The sequence below is a fragment of the Mustela nigripes genome, chromosome 12 (genome assembly GCF_022355385.1).
Source record: "Mustela nigripes isolate SB6536 chromosome 12, MUSNIG.SB6536, whole genome shotgun sequence".
In the NCBI taxonomy this organism is placed as follows: domain Eukaryota; kingdom Metazoa; phylum Chordata; class Mammalia; order Carnivora; family Mustelidae; genus Mustela; species Mustela nigripes.
The window spans coordinates 77,740,204-77,763,034 of NC_081568.1; the positions used below are offsets into that span (position 1 = coordinate 77,740,204).

General features: G+C 41.5%; 1 protein-coding gene across 3 annotated transcripts in view; it reads left to right on the top strand.

Annotated features, from left to right (window-relative positions):
• The window catches only part of LOC132028601 (protocadherin alpha-C2), a 106,435-nt gene that overhangs the window by 40,545 nt on the left and 43,059 nt on the right, over positions 1-22,831 (top strand). The window contains exon 1 of one of the 3 annotated variants that reach the window (XM_059417767.1): positions 13,538-16,734. The exons of 1 other annotated variant lie outside the window; for it this stretch is intronic. In XM_059417767.1, coding sequence (XP_059273750.1) covers positions 14,173-16,734 — 2,562 coding nt within the window. In that variant the 5' untranslated portion in view covers positions 13,538-14,172. Of the gene's footprint in view, positions 1-13,537; positions 16,735-22,831 lie in introns of those variants that run through there. One more of the 3 variants, XM_059417766.1, reaches the window with a different exon arrangement.

A 22,831-nucleotide genomic window follows, 5' to 3' on the forward strand; every position in this document is an offset into this window, starting at 1 on the left:
AAAACCAGTCCATTTAAGTAAAATAAATTCAAAGAAGTAAGCAGACTTTTTCAGTGAACATTTAGGATTCATGCAAGTCATATGAAATACATTATAATGTGAGATCTTTTTATTAAGGAAAACAAAATACTGCTGTGAATGTGATTCTGTGTTTTTTTTACTACATCATGAACTCAGAATTTTGGAGACAAATCTGAAGTCAATGAATTGGCTTGTTTACTATTGATTGAGAGTATAAATTGGCACAAAAAATGTAGGGCAGCATTTTGGCCTAATTAAAAATTAAATGTGCATACTTTTAACTAAGTACCTTTCAGAATAAACACACAGGCATATGCATGCACATACTTTCAGAAATGTACCTAAATATTCAATCATGGAATAAAAATAAATTATGAAATATCCATACATAACTGAATATCCATCCTTAGCTATTAGTAGGAATGAAACAGAATTTTAGGCACTGTCATGGAAGGATGTCCATCATATATCTTTTGTTTGGTTTTTGTTTTCTTTTAAAGATTTTATTTATTTGAGAGAGAGGGAGAGAAAGCAGGAGTGGGGGAGGGGCAGAGGGAGTAGCAGGCTCCCCGCTGAGCAGAGAAAGTGAGTGGGGCTCCATCTCTGATCTGTCTGGACCCTGGGATCATGACCTGAGCCGAAGGCAGACACTTAACTGACTGAGCCACTCAGGCATCCCTGTCCATCATATATGTTAAGCAAAACTAAAAAACCTAAGTTTCATGATAGTGTATAGCATATGGTTACATTTTGTAACCATATATATATGTATATATATACATATATATGTACATATTTATATGTGTATAAATAAAAAGTCTGTAGGGATGTACAATTATCTGTTAAAGGTGTAGTCTATAGAAGAATGGGATTTGAAAGGACTTTCACTTTTTTATTTTTTTTACAATTCTGGGTGAATTGAATTTTTTTTTTTGAATTGAATTTTGTATAAGAACCTCTTATTGAACCTAAATCAAGTAAATACAAGACCAATAAAAAATAAAAATAAATTACATAGTATAACTAAAGTTATGTCCTTTAAAAACCTTAAATATATGGATATGTTGTATTTACTTGTTCAGAAAGCACATGTGTATAATAGAGGCTCTTTTTTACAGCAATAAAAGCTATATTTTGGTGGCTAGTGGTCCCCAGATATTTTTTCCTTTATTAGTTGCTTCTAAGAATATCCAGAACACAAGTACACTTTGCTTTGGGTAGGTCTTCTGTACAATTTTGTAAGTATTTCAGAAAGGGAGCTATATATAAGAAATAAGGAGTATTGCTATGGCAGAAAAGGAGAGTCAGGCCAGTACAGGAAGCAACTATCAAAGGATAGGGGATAACTCTGCCCCTTTACCACAGTGTCCACATTCATTCAGAAGATATTTATTCAATTGTAATTTTATTTTTAAAAAAGATTTTATTTATTTATTCAGCAGAGAGAGAGAAAGAGAAAGCACAAGCAGGGACAGAGGAGAGGGAGAAGCAGACTCCCCACTGAGCAGAGAGCCCCAAATTTGGGGCTCAATCCAAGAACCCTAGGATCATGACCTGAGCCGAAGGCGGACGCTCTGCTAAGCTTGACTGAACCACCCAGGCGCTCCTATAATTTTAAATCTTCAGCCCAGACCCTTCTGCTGAGTTCTAAACTCTATCTGATTGCCTAACATCTCTGCTTGGCTTTTTTCAGGCAGTTCACACGGGTCTAAAATAGAATCCTTGATTTCCAGACCTGCTCAAACCATCTCTTCCCATAGTCCTTAGAAACTGGTTCCATTGTCCACCCAGTTCCTCATGGCGGAAGTTGGGGGGTCATTCTTGACAGCTACCTCTCTAAAGGGTATCTTGTCATTGCTCTTTAATTAATCAGTCCTATAAATTCCACCTCTGAAACTTAGTTGACAGGTGTCCATCTTCGACCAACAACTGCTACCTTGGTCCACATCACCATCTTATCTCCCCTGAATGGATGCAATAGCCTTGTGACTAGTTTTCCTGCACCTTATCTCATTCTCCATATAGCAATTATGGTAATATATATATATATATATATATATATATATATATATATATATATATATATACATATACAATGTATATACATATACATATCCAATGAATCATCTCATGTACTGCTTAAAACCTACAATGGCTTTTTACCTTGGAATAAATGGAATAAAATCCAAACTCTTTATGGTAATGTACAAGACTGTAAGATCCCTCCCCTGGTTGTTTCCCATCCATCTTAGGCCCATTGCTCCCTATGCTTTAGCCACACTATCTGTCTTTCTAATCTTCAAGTCTGGCTGACTTTTTCTACTTTAGTACCTTCACACTTGATGTTCTCCCAGCAGGGAATGCTCTCCTCACTAGTCTTTGCTTGGCTAGCCTCTTCTTATCCTTCAGGTCACAATTTTTAAACGTCACCTCCTCCTGAAGGCCTTTGCTGATAGCTATTTCTAAATATATTTCCTTCAGGGATCCTTTATCATAATTTCTTGGTTGTTTCTGACATTTTTACATTTTGCCTACTTATTTGTTCACTTGTTTATCATCTACCTCCCTTACTGCACTACTCCATGATCAATATCATGTCTGTTTCTTTTGCCATTGTTCCTCCAGTAGCCAGCAGATTGTCTGATAGGTAATGGTTTTTCATTCAATATTTGTAGCATGAATGAGTAAACTCTGTGTCTTAAGCATGTTGAACAGGGAAAATATCTACATGTATTACCTCAATTTGACATATAAATTAAAACTGTACATAAAAAGTACCAAGAAAGTGTTATAGTTATAACACTTTAGTTATAGATATATATCTATAACTAAATACAGATTTAATTATATATATATAGTTAACTATATATAGTTATATAGTTATTTAGTTCAGTCCTTGCCACAAAGTTAATGTTCAATAAATGTCAAATGAATGAAAAGTTCCCCAGCATCTGAGGGTGGACATGATTTTTGTGTGTGTGTGTGTATCTAAACAAGTATTTAATGCATATATTCCAAACATCGGGAGAATAAACTATTGTTTAGAATGATGTTTGTTCTATGTAAGAAAATAAAGAATATCACCTGTGTGTGCTCATAGAATAAAAGCATTCCTATTCTACTTTAACAGTTCATTCCAATTCATTATTCTATCAGATATCAAGTAAGTTCTTTTCTTTAAATAATCTCTACCCTCAATGTGGGACTCAAACTCACAACCCCAGGATCAAGAGTCACGTCCTTTGTGGACTGAGCCCGTTGGACACCCCAAGTAAGTTCTTCGATGGAAGATCTGCATTGGAGAGACAGCTGGGACATGTTTTATTTTAATAAAAATATAGTGAGATTGTTTTGTTCAGACTTATCTCTGCCATTAAGATTCTTATACCCTAGGGGAACCTGGGTGGCTCAGTGGGTTAAGCCGCTGCCTTCAGCTCAGGTCATGATCTCAGGGTCCTGGGATCGAGTCCCGCATCGGGCTCTCTGCTCGGCAGGGAGCCTGCTTCCTCCTCTCTCTCTCTGCCTGCCTCTCTGCCTACTTGTGATCTCTGTCTGTCAAATAAATAAATAAAATCTTAAAAAGCCTCTGCCTTCCGATCAGGTCATGGACTCAGGGTCCTGGGATCAAGCCCTGTTTCTGGCTCTCTGCTCAGCAGGGAGCCTGCTTCCCTCCCTCTGCCTGCCTCTCTGCCTACTTGTGATCTCTCTCTGTCAAATAAACAAATAAATAAATTTTAAAAATATTTTTTAAAAAAGATTCTTAAACCCTAACTTAAGGCCATTTTTTTCTCTAAAAATTCTGAGATTTAAAAATTAAAATAAACATAAGGTAAAATTAAATGGAACTGAAATGCACATATTTCTCAAGGGTATGTTCCAAAATAACTCTGTATGGTGAATATTATATCTAAATAATAGTAAGCATGATGGGCGCCTGGGTGGCTCAGTGGGTTAAGCCGCTGCCTTCGGCTCAGGTCATGATCTCGGGGTCCCAGGATGGAGTCCCACATCGGGCTCTCTGCTCAGCAGGGAGCCTGCTTCCCCCTCTCTCTCTCTGCCTCTCTGCCTACTTGTGATCTCTCTCTGTCAAATAAATAAATAAAAATCTTAAAATAAATAAATAAATAAATAAATAATAGTAAGCTTGAAAATCACATAAATTTTTCAAGTATAATGTTCCTACTTGTATTGGTACCACCTTGAGAAATTGTCATGGATGCTAAAAATTGAGAGCCACTAAACTTACCTAAATCAAGGAAGAAAAGAAATGTCTCCATCTAGACATTCAAAGTTTTCTGCCTTTAAGATTAGTGATGAGTGAGGGTTTGTTGGAGAATTATGAAATGTCTGCTTGCCTACAGGATTTATGCCATATACTTAATGTTGACTCAATAATCTTCATGCATATTAAAATATTTCTTTAATGAGATTGGCACATACTAGATTATGAATCCTTGATGAATTTGAATTTAAATCTAGCTTCATTAGACCAACATACAAGAGTTTTTGAAAAAGTTTTATGGAAATAAATGTGATTTCCTACTTCCTGTATTTCCAAGTTAGCACTTCTTGTTTAACACCACTGAATCCCTTCTTTTTTTTTTTTTTTTTTTTTCAAAATATATTGGCCCTGGGGGAAGTAAGATTAGGGAATAATTAATGATAATTTTGTGTTTGTCTGCAACCTACAATTGCCAGGTTCTCAGAATTATAAACTGCGTTTTCAACCAGAGATGCAATATTCATTCTTGTACCCAGGAAATCACAGCCTGACTTTATCGAGGTGATTGCTACTTTCTTAACACATCAATATTGACCTGTGGAAAAAATTACTTTTTGTAATTTGAAAATCCTCTTTATTCCTCAACTCTTTGTAGCTTAAGGAGCACTAAATCCACATATTCTAAGAGACAGAGCTGTCCAGTATATACTATGTATACATTGATTTATGAACCCATGAATGTTTCATATACAGTTGAGATTTTAAATGAGCTTATAATAATTGGATCACAGGAATACTAGTCTTGCTTAAGGGTACTATAGACAACTAATCATGGGAGGTTATGATGAAATTTTAATTGTAAAGGATATTGAAAATCCTAGGGTGACAACTCTGTTATAATAGATGTAACATTGAATTGGAAAGAGAGAAAGTGCAATTTTTACCCATGTCTTCTTGAAATCAACTCCGTATTTCTAGTAAATTATTGAGCTATTCTCTGCCTCAATTTTATATCTTTGTTAAAGTTACCACTCCATTGTCTTTGGTTCACTGGATTTATTGGAGAATTCTCCAATAGATTTAGATCTAAAAAAAAAAAAGTCACAGGTTAAAGTGTTGATTGATTGGGGAATTTTATGTATATTTTTTTCCTGTTCATTGCTGAAAACCTGAAGTTGGTATCAGCCAATAATAGATGCCTCAACTTAAATGATTTTAAGATCTTTTGAGACCATTAATTCAGAGATGCTGTATAAATAGAACCAGTACTAGATTTTCTTCCACTCTACCTTATTCTGTCAGTTAGGTAGATTAAGCATTTTTTTGCTTGTAATATAAAAAAAGAGAGAGAATGCAGAAGGTTGGATTCCCCCCCCCTTTTTTACTCCCTTCTTCTCAGGTTATTTGGATAATTTCATGAGACTTCTATCCCTATGCTACCTCTTCTTTTTTCTGGCTAATAATCACTGAGAACTTATATACTGAAATTTTTACATGCTTTATCTCAATAAACATTTATAGTAAGTACTATGTGTTTCTTATTTTACTAAGCTGAGTATTAGGGAAATTAAACAACTTTTTTAAGGACACGTAATTAGTAAACAGTAGAGCTAGATCTTGAATCATAGAATTTGATTTTACTTTAAGCAGGAGTACTAGAAGAGGGCCCTACCTAGATGCATGATTTTAGCATTCAGTGTGATTTAAAACCTTGAAGGAGCTGTTGGAGGGGGGTCTATAATTGCTAGTGGAATTTATAATTTTTATAATTTATAATTTTATAATTGCTAGTGGAATCTTAGATCTTACTATCTTAAAGATGCTTTGTAAGAAATTCTGAGGTTACTACAAATTTAAGAATCTATATGTCTTTCCTGAATCACTTTTAAAAAAAAAGAGCTTTTTTTTAAAAGTTATTTATTTATTTATTTGTGAGAGAGAGAGAGAGAGAGAGATAGCAAAAGAGAGTACAAGGGAGGCTTCCCACTGAGCAGGGAGCCTGACTTGGTGCTAGATCCCAGGACCTTGGGATCATGACTTGAGCCAAACACAGATCCTTAACTGGCTGAGCCACCCAGGTGCCCCAAAAAGACCTTTGATGAAGAAAGTTTTTTAGATAACCTTAATGATCTCATCAAAATACCTTAAAAGATCTTTTTTTTTTAAGATTTTATTTATTTGTTTGACAGACAGAGATCACAAGTAGGCAGAGAGACAGGCAGAGAGAGAGGAGGAAGCAGGCTCCCCGCCGAGCAGAGAGCCCGATGCGGAACTCGATCCCAGGACCCTGAGACCATGACCCGAGCTGAAGGCAGAGGCTTTAACCCACTGAGCCACCCAGGCGCCCCCCTTAAAAGATCTTTTAATATTCATTGAAAACACACTACATATTAACTTAGCTAATTTAAAGGATTTATATTTTACCCAACTTACAATGTATTGTATACATAACCGCTGAAGGAATTATGTAACAACATCTCAAGGAATACATGAGTGGGATTTATATCAGAAAAGTCAGAATCATTTGTAAAACTTCATTTGGAAATTTAAGCAAAATATCATGGGTGGGAAGATGATAAAGAAAAGCTTGGGGTAGGAAATAAAAATTTATTTTGTATCATAATTTTATCAAGTCTAATCATTAAAAAAATCAGAAGATCCAATCAAAGTCTCAAAAAGAAAAAGAAATTTGTAATTATGGAAACAATTGAATAGAATCCCATTTGAAATACTTGGAAATTAATAGCTCTCGAGTCCAAATAATACAATTTTTTTTTAAAGATTTTATTTATTTATCAGAGAGAGAGGGGGGTAGAGAGCAAGCACAGGCAGACAGAATGGTAGGCAGTGGCAGAGGAGAAGCAGACTCCCTGCTGAGCAAGGAGCCTGATGTGGGACTCGATCCCAGAACGCTGGGATCATGACCTGAGCTGAAGGCAGTTGCTTAACCAACCGAGCCACCCAGGCGTCCCCCAAATAATACAATTTTTTAAACAATTTTATTGATTTATTTGACAGAGAAAGGGAAAGAGACAGACAGCAAAAGCAGGAGAAGCAGGTTTCCCTCTGAGCAGGGAGCCCAATGTGGGCTCCCTGAACCCTGGGATCCCAGAACCCTGGGATCATGACCCAAGTTGAAGGCAGACACTTAACTGACTGATCTACTTGGGTGTCCCAAATAATACAATTCTTAATCAGGAATACATGTGTAATGGTCAGATATTATAGCAGAATCTCAAGAAACAGAGGCATGGAAAAAAATTTCCTGGAGATTCTGATCCAGTATTTATATCAATACCAACCTCACTGTGCTCTTGTGAGGATTAAATGAGATAATACGTATAGAAATAATAACTGTTAAGTGCTAAGGCATCAGGGTGAAAAAGGGATCCCCAAAGCCAACAATTACCTCATACTTTGAATATATGAACAGATACTTCTGAGAAATATCTGAGAGGTACAATTTTGTTTGGTTTTTTTTCTAAGCAGCAAGCAAATTATGGCCTTCACTTAGAATGAGCTCAAGTCATATCTTGGAAAACAGTTTAAATTCAAAGAACCACAATAATATGTATGGTGGGTTTTTTTTTTTTTTTTTGAGAAAGAAAAAAAAAAAAGCATCCAAATCAATGAATGCTTTGGCTAAAATGCACTTGGGAACAAAGATGTTCGTTAGTGCCAGATTCCTGTCTTAGTTCATTCTATGGCTAAAATCCCAAGAATTACAAGGAGAAACAAGGCCAGACAAGGATTTCTATTAAAATAAGAGGCCTCAAGTGATGAATGGAAACTTGGAACAAGTTTTAATGGCAATGCTAGAAGCCAGAAATTAGTTTAAATACAAACTTAGTAATTTCTGGCAGGTATTGAATCTCAAATGGAATATTGGTGCTATTTTCAGTGAGTTACAAACATGGCTAACCTAGGCATTTGTTTTCATTCCAGAGAACTCAGTTTGTTCCTGGATTGGCTTGGACACTTGATGCTTCCTTGTCCTGAGTCGTTGATAAAATGTTAAATAGGCTAAGACCAGTCAGTTGGATTGCTGTATTCACCCAATGAGATTTAACGTTCTAAAGCATTCCATTAATAAACACTCTTTGGCAGTGTTTTTCACACAGTTAAGCAATCACCTAATTATACTGTTTTGCAGCTTTTCTTTCTTCATTTTGTCTGCAAGGTTATATTGGGAGATTTGGTTTAACTGTCTCTGTGAACTTCAGAGAAGTTGTGCCTGTAGAATTTCCCTTATCAAAGACTCTGGTAACTGAAAATCTAGAATGCCAATGTGAAATATTTTTTTAAGTCTATGCAGTTGGCTTGATGTTACCAGTTTGGTTTAGTAGTCCCTAGCATGAATGCCGTCATTTCTAATGCTCATAAACAATCACTTTATTAATATCAGAGTTTTGAAGGAATTTATATCAAATTCAAAGGCACTCTTTAAAAAAAAAGTAGGAAATTTAGTTCCCTGGTCACATCTGTAAATTCTTCCATTACCCTGGAAGATCATATATCTTGTTAAAGACACTTGACTTACTTCTGGCACCGATCTTGAGGTTTAAGTTCTGCTTAAGCATTTCCTTTGATGAAAAACAAAGAATCTGGGCAATACATTTTCTAAATATCTTTCAACCTTTAACATTCTATAATTTTTGTTAGGCTATCTCCATTGAGAATACTGATAGAGAAGCAGAGCCAGAAACTAAATGAACAGTTTGGTTTTATCTGTTAATATTGCACTGTCTGCCCCAATCCTTTAACCTAGTCTCTCCTTTTACTGTTACTCATCCAAAGATAGTCTGAGTCCCTTTGTTTATTCTAAGCAATTTTTATATGCCTCAGTTCAGAATCAATAGTATATTAGTTTCTCAGAACTAAAAATGTAGAGGTTTCTCCCTGAAAGCTAATGCCTTCTGGAGGGAAGGGAATGTGAAAAAAATTTAGCTGTCATGTTACATGAAAAATCTTTTTTATGTCCCCACCCACTGGGTGGTGTATCTATAGAGAATGCTGTATCCATATAGGGAAGTATTTGACTTCTGGAGATGCATAAAGACAGAAGTCCTGGTCCTTTATAACAAAGTGAAAATTTTTAACAACTTTGGGGCTGCACTAATGAAGATCCTTCCTGATTTGGCAGATATTCTCATCATGGTCCACCCAAAAAGCCCGATCAAACTAATGGAGTATGTCCCCTTGCCCCACAGCCAAAAAACTCCAGATGGTTTGGTTCTGATCATCTCAAAGTGAGATTATTTGTAATGATGCAATAACAAAGGAAAAATTTATGTGAATTGGGAGAGTTCACTGAGTGCTGGTATTTTTCTTATAGCCTTAATTCAGTTGTGTTGTGATTGGTTTTGCTCTTGTGTCCAGTGACTTCATGATAGACTCATTTTACAAATATAATGAAGGGATATAATTGAGGAATACTATCTCAAAATTATTGTCTACCATGGGGATAAACAAAACTGTGTCTACCGTGACACAAAACCTTGCCTATCATGGAACTTCTCTTAACCTGTCACTTTTTTTGTTAGTTACAAGCATCAAGTACTTGTACTTTATGATTACAATATAAAGTAGAAAGAATGATCACTTAATACTTTTGGGCAGAGTCTTTTTAGAGTTCAGCAACTTTATTAGTGGGATTCAGTTCTCCAGGGGTATATACAAATATGAAATACAAAGTATATCAAATTTTAAAGGAAAAAAATCCACAGTAAATTCATTTCAGACTCTTGAGCCCCTTCTCCATTAGACATAGTCTGTCCATATACAACGAAGAGGACAAGCCCAAACTGTAGCAGCTCTTGAATTTGCCAAAAAGGATCTGAAGAAAATGACACAATTATCATTTATTGAAAGTTTATAGGGTTTCCCACACTGTGAAGAATACACAGAAGTGGGGCGCCTGGGTGGCTCAGTGGGTTAAGTCTCTGCCTTTGGCTCAGGTCATGATCTCAGGGTCCAGGGATCGAGCCCCACATCAGGCTCTCTGCTCAGCAGGGAGCCTGCTTCCTCCTCTCTCTCTGCCTGCCCCTGTGCCTGCTTGTGATCTCTCTCTCTCTGTCAAATAAATAAATAAAATCTTAAAAAAAAAAGAATACACAGAAAAAGACTTCTTTTGCAGGTTGCTTATAATTCAAGTGAAGAGATACTATTAAAGCATTTGGATGAATGAAGAATGACACATGTCAGCATTCAGAAATATATGGTAGACTGCGGAAGAGGGGGGAAAAGGCCATTATGAGACTAGACGTTTCTTGGATTAGATGAGTTTTAAGATGGATTTTGGAATGTATGTAAGACTTGGGGAGAGCAAAAAGAAGAAGCTGTTTCTATTTCAGAGAATTGCAGAAGTTGTATATTTAGTTCTGTTCAAAAAACATTAATTAAGTGCCTAGCACTGTGCTGTGTGCTGGAGATTACAGCATGTTTGGGAACTCTGCTGTGCTCTGTTGCTCAAGTATTTTCACGTATCCTAAAAAGTTGAATCTCTGGAGACATGTGGGTGGCTCAGTTGTTAAGCATCTGACTTTGGCTCATGTCATGACCTCAGGTCCTGGGAACGAACCGCCACATGAAGCCCTGTATCAAGCCCCACATTGGGCTCTGCACTTAGGGGGGTCTGTTTACCCCCCTCCCTCTGCCTCTCATCCCCGCTTGCGCATGCTGTGTCTCAAATTAATACATGAAATCTTAAAAAAAAAAAAAAAAAGGTGAATCTCTTGTGAGGAAGCAAATCCCTTGAAGGAATTCTCATGACAGAAGTCCCTTTTCCTTAGTGATACAAAAAGGGACTGGTTTTCGTTTTCAAAATATAGGCTAAGCTCTAGAAGTAATTGGGAAAGCTTAACTTTGGTGCACACTCAGCTTCCCATCATCACTGACTTCCGCCATGCTATATAGATACTGTCAAGTATTATGTGATAATAAATTGTTGCATTTTAATAATAATAATAGTTATAACATACTTGTCAGTCACTATGTAAATTGCTTTAAATACAACATCTTGTATAATCATAACTACCCTTACTTAATATTGTCTGTCTTCCCTGATTAAAATGAGTAAACTGAAACTTACATTTCAGTGCATGTCCAAGGCCATATGGTTAGTCACTGGCAAGTGGATGACCAACTCCAAAGTCTGTGTTCCTAAATACTGTGCTACTCTGCTTTTTAATAGGGGTTCTTGAAGGTCCAAGGGAAGGAATACAAAGTAAGGGAAGCAGTGGTCAAGGCATTAACATTCATATTGTCGACAGGACACTTGCCAGCAATCTGAGCAATCTCATTCCACCAACTAGGAAGGTTGGCAAGAGGCTTAGTACAGTAGAGTGTGGAACAAAATCATTGTAGTGCCAAATATAGTACAATCTCTCTAGGACAATGTCTTTGAAAAGATGACTGATTTGTGTTGGCTTTCTGTTTGCCTTCTCAATCACTGAGGGTGTAAATACTAGTTGAAACTTATGATCCTGACACATCAAAATGGATTACCTGGCAGGTGTCCTTCCTGAAAGATGACAAAATTGCTAAAAGACAAGCCTTGTTTTTTCTCTAGAGATGTGACACTTGGGGGCTTCCATTAAAGACTTTACAAAGCCTCTGTCACTTTAAGTGTCACTCTTCCTTAAGTGCCTATGATCTTTTCAGGGGCACAGATCCATGCATGGTCAATACCCAGTGGCCAGGTTTCTGAGCTGTGGGCAGAGGTGGCAGTGACTGTCAGGCCCTGGGAGGAGATGAAAAAAGAAAAGGTCACTCTTCCTGACAACTTATAACTTGATTCCACTTATAAGCCATTTATTTTCAGAAATAAGTAATGGGTGAAGACACAGGCCAGGCCTACAATTCATGCACTTGAGAGTTTAAGGCTTTCTGAGATCAAATTACCACAGCAAACAGAGACAGAGTTATTGTAGGGACATTTGGGGAGGAAGCAGACAGAGAAGGAGAAGCCAGAGACCTAAGAAAAGAGACAGGAATAGTATGTGATGGAAATTGCTTCCCACTCTGCACCCTTGAAGGAATGAAGAGGACAAATAAGAAGCAGCAGTGATAGGAGGAATCTGGGAGCATCTCTGGAATCAAATTGGTTGGGTTGTGGAGTGTTGTCAGCAAGTGCACTTAGTGGGTGGGAAGGAAGGGAGGTCCTAGTTCAGGTCTTTGAAATCTGGGTGTTAGGATCATTGCCTTGGCCCCTTCAGCCATCCCCTCAAGGAGGGAAGAATGCCAAATGCCAGCTCTCATTCTGGCGTTATTCCAGCCCATAGCTAGAAAATGACCCACAGAGGGAGATGGAGGAGTGAGAGGATGCTGGGAGATGAGAAAGGGACAGGACTTTTTGGTGAGTGCTTTTTGCACGTGGGGCAATGGATTTTAAATTCCTGTGGAAGAGGAGAGGAGATGGCCTGGGAAGAGTGGGTGTCTGGAACAGAGAAGAAGAGGCAGTGACACAGCACAGAGACACTTCCTCTGATCCTTTAGCCTTCTCATTCACTGAAGAGAAACTGGTTGTCTCTGTAGCAATACAAGGTTGAGTCTTAGGAGAAAGGAGGGCCAGAGGTGGAAAGGAACCTCATATTTATGGGAGGGGAGCTGCAGCCATCGAAACTGCTGACTGTTGTAAGATAAATCCCAATGTCCCCCATTTTGCTTAATAACAGCAGATTTTTCACTGCAAAGCATTCATGGAGTCCAAATTCTAGCCTGGCTTGGCAGATCAAGAATCACCCTCTTGATGTAATGGTTTTGCAGGCTCTTGAAGACATTGTCATCTGTTCAAGAAAAATTTTTAAATCACTCTTGAAAGAACAAAGAAAATGTCTTGGAGGATAAATTAAAAAGATTTGGAGTAAAAGAAGGAAAAACTTGAGGGAAGAATTTCTTTAAAATTTTACCAGATTTCCCCACTATGATACAAAGGGGTCAAATAAGACCTTCGCCTGCAGTTTTATGGAGCCAGTTTTTAAAATAAAATTTTGGATGTTTTCTTGGTTATTTGCCAAGGTACACGCTGAAAGCTAGCGCCACTTGGCTACTAGCAGAACTGAGTATTGGGATCCCAGGATGTTTAGGGCTTGCGCCGCAGAAGAGAACCGCACTTGCCATCCTCCTCCCTTTGCCCCAGGAGTTGAATACTTTCTGCACTATTCAGGAGTATTGTAGGGAAAACGTTGGGGTCAGGTGAATAATCCCCATGGTCAGCAACCCCAGAGCGCCTCCCTTGCGCTTGTTTCTCTTGAATGTGGAGCCGCCGCCCAGATGCCCCTACTAAGCTAAGGCCCCGAGTTTATTTTCCTGAGTCGCGCTTGGAAATCTTTTCCTGGGAAGGTGATAGCCCAAGTCCTAGAAACAGAACTGCTTGTCCTAGAATAATCTCTTTACGAGACGCGTTAGCCGGCGGAGGGACCGTGGAGACTGGCTGAGCAGGGAGCGGGGGGCAGGGAGAAAGGGAGTGGCCGCGTGCCCGCGGTCTGCCGGGATCCCGCGGGGCCAGGCTGAGGGAGCCGGGGCTGGAGTGGCTGGAGCGACCGATCGCTCCCGGTCGCCGTCTGCCACCTTGGTGCGGAATCCGAGCCGGACTTGCGGAGCGCTCCTCCCCCTCCCCTTCTGCTTCCTTTTCCCTCCCCCAGGAGCGGCGGCGGCGGCAGGCAGGCAGCGGAGCCAGGCTGAGCGGCTCTGAGGCAAGCGGAGGAGCTGGGATATGGGGCGTCGGCGGGGGCGGAGGGGCCAGGAGCCCTCCGGAGGGCCTACGATCGGAGCGGCCCCCGGCGTTTGCTAACGCGTGAGCCGTGGGGGAGCGGGCGCAGGGTGGCACGAGCGGAGGCGGAGGCGGGGCCCGGGCGTGGAGCACGGCTGGGAAAACTGCTGCCTCCGGCCCTGCCCCGCGGCTCCCACCTCCGCCGCGGCCGGTGGCTATGGAGCTGGGGGGTACCCGACCTGGGGCGACAGAGCATCCCCGACTCCGGCCGCCCATGTCCTGGCTGCTGCCGCCGCCGCCTCTCCTGCTGCTACTGCTGCTGCCGGGCCCAGCGGCCTCCCAGCTGCGATACTCGGTGCCGGAGGAGCAGGCGCCCGGCGCGCTGGTGGGCAACGTGGCTAACGCGCTGGGGCTGGAACTGCGGCGCTTGGGGCCCGGCTGCCTGCGCATCAACCATCTGGGTGCGCCCAGTCCGCGCTACCTGGAGCTGGACCTGACGAGCGGAGCGCTCTTCGTCAACGAGCGCATTGACCGGGAGGCGCTGTGTGAGCAGCGGCCTCGCTGCCTGCTCAGCTTGGAGGTGCTGGCGCACAGCCCCGTAGCGGTGAGTGCCGTGGAGGTGGAGGTGCTGGACATCAACGACAACTCGCCGCGCTTCCCGCGGCCCGACTACCGGCTTCAGGTGAGCGAGTCGGTGGCCCCTGGAGCGCGCTTTCACATAGAGAGCGCGCAGGACCCCGACGTGGGCGCCAACTCGGTGCAGACCTACGAGCTCAGCCCCAGCGAGCACTTTGAGCTGGACCTGAAACCCCTGCAGGAGAACAGTAAGGTGCTGGAGCTGGTGCTGCGGAAGGGCCTGGACCGAGAGCAGGCCGTCTTGCACCACCTGATTCTCACAGCTGTGGACGGTGGCAGTCCAGCCCGCTCGGGCACGGCACAGATCTCCGTGCGTGTCCTGGACACTAATGACAACTCTCCCACCTTCGACCAGTCCACTTACCGCGTCCAGCTTCGGGAGGACGCCCCGCCAGGCACGCTGGTGGTGAAGCTGAATGCCTCGGACCCGGATGAGGGTTCCAATGGCGAGCTCAGGTACTCCTTGAGCAGCTACACGTCGGACCGGGAGAGGCAGCTCTTCAGCATCGATGCCAGCACTGGGGAAGTGCGGGTAAGTGGAGCGCTGGATTATGAGGAGGCCTCTTCCTACCAGATCTATGTGCAGGCGACTGACCAGGGTCCAGTGCCCATGGTGGGTCACTGCAAAGTGTTGGTGGACATTGTGGATGTGAATGACAATGCACCAGAGGTAGTGCTCACGGACCTGTACAGCCCAGTGCCAGAGGACGCTGCATCCAACACCGTTGTGGCCCTCCTCAGTGTCAATGACCAAGACTCGGGCCTCAACCGGAAGGTGAGTCTGGGCCTGGAGGCCTCTCTGCCTTTCCGACTGAACGGCTTTGGAAACTCCTACACACTGGTGGTGAGCGGTCCGCTGGATCGGGAGCGTGTGGCCGCCTACAACATCACAGTGACGGCCACCGATGGGGGAGTACCCCAGCTCACATCCCAGCGGACGCTGCGGGTTGAGATCTCTGACATCAATGACAACCCACCAAGCTTCCTCCAGGACTCCTACTCCATCTACATCGAGGAGAACAACTTGCCAGGGGTGTTGCTCTGCACTGTGCAAGCCACAGACCCAGATGAGAAGGAGAATGCGGAGGTGACCTACTCCCTCCTGGAGAGGGAGATTCAAGGGCTGCCAGTCACCTCCTATGTCTCCGTTAACAGTGCCAGTGGCAGCCTTTATGCTGTCAACTCCTTTGACTATGAGAAGTTTCGGGAGTTCTTTGTGACTGTGGAGGCCCAGGACAAGGGGAGTCCACCACTGAGCAGCACTGTGACCGCCAATGTGTATGTGGTGGACATGAATGACCATGCCCCCCACATCCTGTACCCTACCTCAACTAACTCTTCAGCAGCCATTGAGATGGTGCCTCGGACTGCCCCTGCTGGCTATCTGGTCACCAAAGTCATAGCCATGGACTCAGACTCTGGCCAAAATGCTTGGCTCTTTTACCATCTGGCCCAGACTTCTGACGTGGACCTCTTCAAAGTCGAGCTACACACAGGAGAGATTAGGACTACCAGGAAGATGGGAGATGAGAGTGGAACTACTTTCAACCTAACGGTGGTGGTCCGAGACAATGGAGAGCCATCACTGTCATCCTCCGTGGCCATTACAGTGGCTGTGGTGGACAGAGTCTCCAGAATCCTCCCGGATACTCAGAGACATGTTAAGAGTCCGCGGACATATTCTGAAATTACGCTCTACCTGATAATAGCATTAAGCACAGTGTCTTTTATATTTCTTTTGACAATCATTGTTTTGAGCATCATCAAGTGCTACCGCTACACGGCATACGGCACCGCGTGCTGTGGGGGCTTCTGTGGAGTGAGGGAGCGCTGCCCCGCCGAACTCAACAAACAGGCCAATAACAATATCGATGCCAGGTTACCCCATGGCCTCAAAGTGCAGCCTCACTTCATTGAAGTGCGAGGGAATGGCTCCCTCACCAAGACCTACTGCTACAAGGCCTGTCTGACAGCAGGCTCAGGGAGTGACACTTTCATGTTTTATAACACAGGGGCGCAGACAGGACTGGGGCCTGGGGGAGCCCAAGCAGCCACGAGTGACAGCAGGCACCTCACAGGCCAAAGTGGGCAGAGTGCCGGGAACCTGATTATTCTCAAAAATGATGCTGTTTCTCAAAATGAGGTGAGATAGCAGTCAAGGGGTCATGCGTTTTCACACATCCCCTCCCCACGCCCCAAGTGTCATTGGCTTCATTGAGTTACTAACAGTGACGGGGTTACCTGGTAAACTGAATATATATAGTACCTGTGACTTGATTATAATCTGTGTTGTTCCCACGCTAGAAAAGTAACATCAGAGAATTGTTTTACTTTGTTTTCTTTCCAGACGTATGAAGCCTTGACCATAACAATGTTGGAGAAATAAGGATTGGTCTTAAATATTTGATGTTAAAACAGAGCTCTGCAGAGGGCTGGAACAGGCTTGAGAATAAGATGATGCCATACTGGGTAATGTTTTGAGATTCAAGGAGAAATGGCCTCTGCTGTATCATCTAGAGGGAAAGTTCTCTTCGGAAGTACTCTAGGAGTGTTGGTTTTCAAAAAGCTCTGAGACCTCTACAGGTTGTGGTGGTCGACTCTGCATGCTGTCCTTGTTTATACCTTGAAAATTATCCAGTTACTATTTCTGGTAATTGCGCCGAACTGATGTGATAGGATCTTCTGGCAATTCATGTCAGAGGTCCTGTAGACCATGGATCTCACCTTGCAGCCCAAGTGTGCTTTGGCTCATTGATATGGTAATTCTACTGTAGGGGGTACCTGAGGAAATGAAGGATGGTAAGGCGAAGAGACCAAGAACGGATTTGTCTGATTGGGCTACGGAGGTATTAGAACAAGTGGACTGAGGAAGTGGGGATGTGGTGGATACCAGGACAAGCTGGAATTGGGGAGAAGGAGAAAAGAACTCTCCTGTTTGTCACCTTTCTTGGCATAGGGCACGTTCATTGTAATATGATGTCCCTGCAGTAGATTAAATGTAATCTGTAATCTCCTGACTTCCTGTGGACAGTTTCAAAGGTTTTAATGGTGAAGTAGCCTCTCAAGTCCTTTCTATCTTTGTTAAATGACAGAACTTCAAGGAATAGTCCAACATATTCCAAAGCACATGTTCATTTTCTGGATCTAAGATTTAGTTTGCAATGGCTAGAAAAGCCTTGGAAAGTGGATGGCTTGCTGTACATCAAAGACAGGTGTTGATAAATGCACAGGTTTTAAGTTTTGTGTTTTAAAGATTTATTTATTTATTTGAGAGCGACAGAGAGGATGAAGGTGGGGGGTTGGGGAGGAACAGAGGGAGAGAGAGTCCCAAGCTGACTCCATGCTAAGCACTGAGCCTGACTCAGAACTCGATCTCACAACCCTGAGATCATGACCTGAGCTGAAACCAAGAGTCGGACACTTAACTGAGTGTGCCACCTAGCCGCCCCTTAAGTTTTAAGTAGGCAAAGGTCACTTGCTCATTATTATGAAGAAGGTATGTAAATTACTGGATGGTGCATGAATGTGTGGATGCGTTTGGGTAGTATGTCTCCTTACGCATGCTTGAAAATAGAAAATAGAGGTCTGCTTTGTGATACTTTGAAGTTGTATTTCAGAAACCAGAATTTTGTTCCATCCATAGTGATAAATTGTTATCATCCCAAGCAACTACTTTGTAGCTAGGACTTTCAGAGGTACTACAAAAGGAATTAATAATATTTGTTCCTCCTATATTTTTGTGATGTATTTTCATACAGTTTCATATTCTAAATCCTCCTAATCTTGAGGAAAGTAATGCATACAATACAGAATAAAGCCCAGATGGATAGAGTATTTCCCACGTACATTGTAAGTGGATGTATCAGAGAAGCCTGCTAGTCAATATTGAGCAACCACTGGAGGCCGATTGCAGATTAAGAACAGGGGGACAAAATCAAGGAGTTTCCAGAATTCTTTAGATCATCGCTTTTGGAGGCATGTAAAAAGGCTCAGCTTTCAATAAGGATGCTGTAGACATTTGCTTAACATATTCTTGTGAAGCCCCTCTGGGCCTGGGTGGGCTGCAGGTGGTGAAAAGGCTGGGAGAGCATTGCCGCCAGCTGTGAGTTGGAAGCTCAGCTGAAGGACACTCTTCCCCTCCTCCAGGCTCAAAGCTTGGGGCAGTTTGATACATGAACTATTTCTGTCTTACACTGACCTGTGTGTTAATACGGACTTTGATACACAAACCTTTAACTGAGGAGAAAAGTATGTCAGAAAAGTGCTTGTTCCTGTGGGATTTTGGCAGGAGAATGAATGCATGATTTTAATAAAGGCAGATTTCTGCCAGCCACGTTCAAAAGTCCGGTGAAGAGCCCTAAGATCTCTAGCTCCTGAAATTATTACAGTTAGGAGGAGGGAGTGAGTCAGGTCAACATGGCAGAATGGAAGCAGAAGTCACTCAGCTCTGAAAGTCATGACTGCTAGATCAACCTGTTAAACTCCCAGGGTAGGCTTTCTCTTTTCCCTACCCAGTTATTGCAGATGACGGGGAAACTTCATGCCGTGTGCTCACGTTAAATGAGATGAAGATGATAAAGGATGAGTAAGGGAATCTGCACTCAGTGACCACTATGCTATATAAAAATGTTCTGCTCTGTGATATATGTGTGATTTCATTCCCTGTAAATCATACATGAAAGAAACACTTACCAGCATCTAGCATATAAGGAAATAAGCTCAGAGAGGTTAAGTAACACACACAGTCATTCTGTTAGTCTATTTTCGGTCCTGCCTGTCTGATTTCAAACATTATGCTGTTTCAAATAGTATGCGTAGACAGAAATCCCAATGTTTATACTCCTTTTGTTATGTGATTATCTGGCATTTTGGCTACTACGTATGGGTTCACCTAGTAGGGTAAATTGACTGCTTTAGGAGAAAGAGTAATTCCTTGCATAAAAGTAGATCACAGTCGGGAGGATCAATATGTAAAAATGTTACTATCAAGCTGATATCTTTTTGTTTATCTGCTTCACTTTGGCATAGACTGTGGCGATCTTTCATCTCTGTTCTTTTTCTGATTTCTCTTTTTTGCTTATTAAACAGCATTTAACATCAGATTCTAATCTTTTGATAGATTTTACCCCCAGTGAGCTGATTTCATGAGCCATTTGTGCAATGAGCTCTCTGAACTAACTTTTTGGCAATGGGGCAGAATTTCTCTTTGGAGATTTCTGAAAACCTGATATTGAATGTGGTTGGCGCCCCTTTCAGAGCCTCCAAGAAAAGGAAACCAAATCTTAAAGTAGATTCTGTGCCTTTGTGGTCCTGTGGCTCCTCATGAGTCACTCTGAGTGCTCTGTCCAACTGTGCTTCTGTGGGAGCGGGTGGCATAAGATGTGGAAATCACAAAACACTAGCAGAAATCAGTTTGCTGCCATTTATTTTCAAGCGATTTGTAGCCATCGGATCTTCTGTATTTCTGTCACTGTTTATACACTTGTACCCCTAACTGGATGCAGTGATTTGAAAGAGCTAATTCTTCTTCTAGTGGCACCTAATTTTTTCCCCTAGGACCAACCTTTCTATCTGGTGACTCTGTCCTGTATCAGAATTTACACTTAGTGCAAAGGGACATGGTGGTGAATTCATGAAACCTATGTGATGGTCAGAATAGGCAAAGAAATTCTATCTGTGAATTTCTATTCCAGTGTTCCATCCTCTCACGGCTGCTTTTGAGTGGTGGGCTACTTTGTTTTGCCATTTCCATATTGGTTATAGGACTGTTCTGAGAAAAGGTTCTCTTTGGTCTGGTAATGTAATAATTTCTTCAAATTACCTCCTTCCTTGCTTTTTCTGCAGATCTGCTGAGCCAGATGGAATTATGGCTGAGCTCTTCTCTGTCTCCTTATCTTGCAAATATTCTGATTGATGATGAAACCTATTTATTGTAGCTTGAATGTCATTGGCTTACCCTTTCCTCTGACCCAGGGGTGAGCTGTCACATGGGCATCTGGTCTACCTCCAACCACTGCAGGGACACAGCCTGGCATATTATAAATTGCCCATTGGCATGCTGTCTGCTTGACAGAAAAGCAGAGTCAGTTCTGGATACTTGCCTTGGTTTGCCACCAATTTCTGCTCTCAATGAGAGGTTAGGATGATGTCATTTCACAGATATTTGAGGAAAACTTGCCATTACTGAGTCCAGAGGTTTTGATGAATTTAATGGAGATTTACAGGTGTCTTTGAACGTGACTTTTGTTAGGAATTCACCTGGTTCGAACTTTCTGTGTATAGTAAGTATGAATATAAATTTAGTTTGTCCATATGATCATATTTTTAGCATTATAACCTATAATCATGATTTCAAAAATCAAAGGGCAAGAGGATTCCTTAGCAAAATTTCAAATCTGCTCACCTAAAAATTACAATTTTTTTCTTTCAGGAATTTGAACTTGACAAATGCAAAGAAATATCTGACATTGCAAAGGTGAAGAAAAATGTTAGTTCCTTGGCACACAAACAACATCAGTTCCTTTCTGGCCTTGCAGGGTCAGGACTTTGGGCTCCAGGGAAGTGAAACTGTGAGTGAGGAAGTAACTGCTGTGCTAGCAGGCTGTGCCTCCAGAATTAAGCAAACCTAGCCTTTTCTGTTGTACTAGAACCCATTAGTATGTTTCAGTACTATATTTTTTTACTTTCCTGCTTCACGGATTAGCAAGTGACTTCAGAGGAAAGTAGTTCAATTGAATTCTTGTATTTCTCATCTTTTCAATTGCTTTACTAGAAGACTAGTATGTAATATAACAGTGATTATTTTAAATGTTATACTCCTTCTTGCCTTATTGACCCAACAGTTTATATATTCATTTTCTATTGCTTTGTAAGAAATTGCCACAAATCAGTGGTTTAAAACAACTCCCATTTACTATCTCAGAGTCCTACAGGATGTGAGTGGGTTCTCTGCTTAGGTTTTCACACAGCTGAAGTCAATATGGCACCTTGGCTGAGCTGTCTTCTAGAGGCTTTGGGGAAGAATATGCTTTCAAGTTCATTCAGGCTGTTGGCAGATAATACTTCTTTGTGGACTCCATACTTACCTAGGGGTTGTGCTCAGGTCCTTGCCTCATGATACCCTCCATCTTTGGAGCTAACAGTGGAGAATCTTCTCTCCTGTGGAATCCCTCCCATGCTTCAAATCTCTCCAACTCTGTCTCTGACCTCTACACCCAGATTTAAAGGGCTTATGTGCTCAGATCAGTCTGGCCCAGATGATTTCCCTGTTGTAAAGCCAAGTGTGTCATATGATATAATCCAAGCAAAGTAAGAGCCACCATATTTATTCTTGGAGATTATGCAAGGCACATACATCAAGGTGTGAGGATCTTGCGGGGGGGGGGGATTTTAGGATTCTGCCTCTCATAGTTTATACTAATGATCACAGAGTATCAGTGTGAAAAATCTGCAGGATACATCCTTAATAGAGTCCCTATAGGAAGAAAAGGAGACATTGCATGTAGTTTCATGTCTCAGAGGACGGTTTACCAATAGCATCAGCATGGATTTCCATGACAAGGAGTGTCGTTTCCTGAGTGGTCCTATGATTTTTTTTTTCTTTTTGAAGGAGATAAAGTATTTTAAACCTATTTTATTTTAAAATTTATTTATTTTAAAATTTAATTTTAAATTTGTCTTGAAAGAGGTGGTTCACCCTTCTGTAGCTCAGATATTCTATGGTGTAAATAATAAATAATATCATTACAGGATAAATTAAATCTTTGTTATAATTTTGGTAGAAACTTAAATGGCTTCTTGCTCTTTATTAATGCTACGTCACCTGTATGGACTACCTAAATCAGTTTTTCCACATCTGGAGTTTTGTGGCTATTAGTCTCCTGAAGGACTAAGCTTTGAAACAACAGAATGTAGTGGGGCTTTCCACCAATAGGAATTAAGCATAGTTCTGGAATTTATGATCAAGTGTTAGAAAACTAAACAATCACACTTCATTCATATACTAAGGAGTATATGTCCCCAATGTGTCTGGTATATCAGTAGTCAACTTTTTTTTTTAATATAATTTTTTATTTTTTATAAACATATATTTTTATCCCCAGGGGTACAGGTCTGTGAATCACCAGGTCTACACACTTCACAGCACTCACCAAAGCACATACCCTCCCCAATGTCCATAATACCACCCCCTTCTCCCAAACCCCCTCCCCCCAGCAACCCTCAGTTTGTTTTGTGAGATT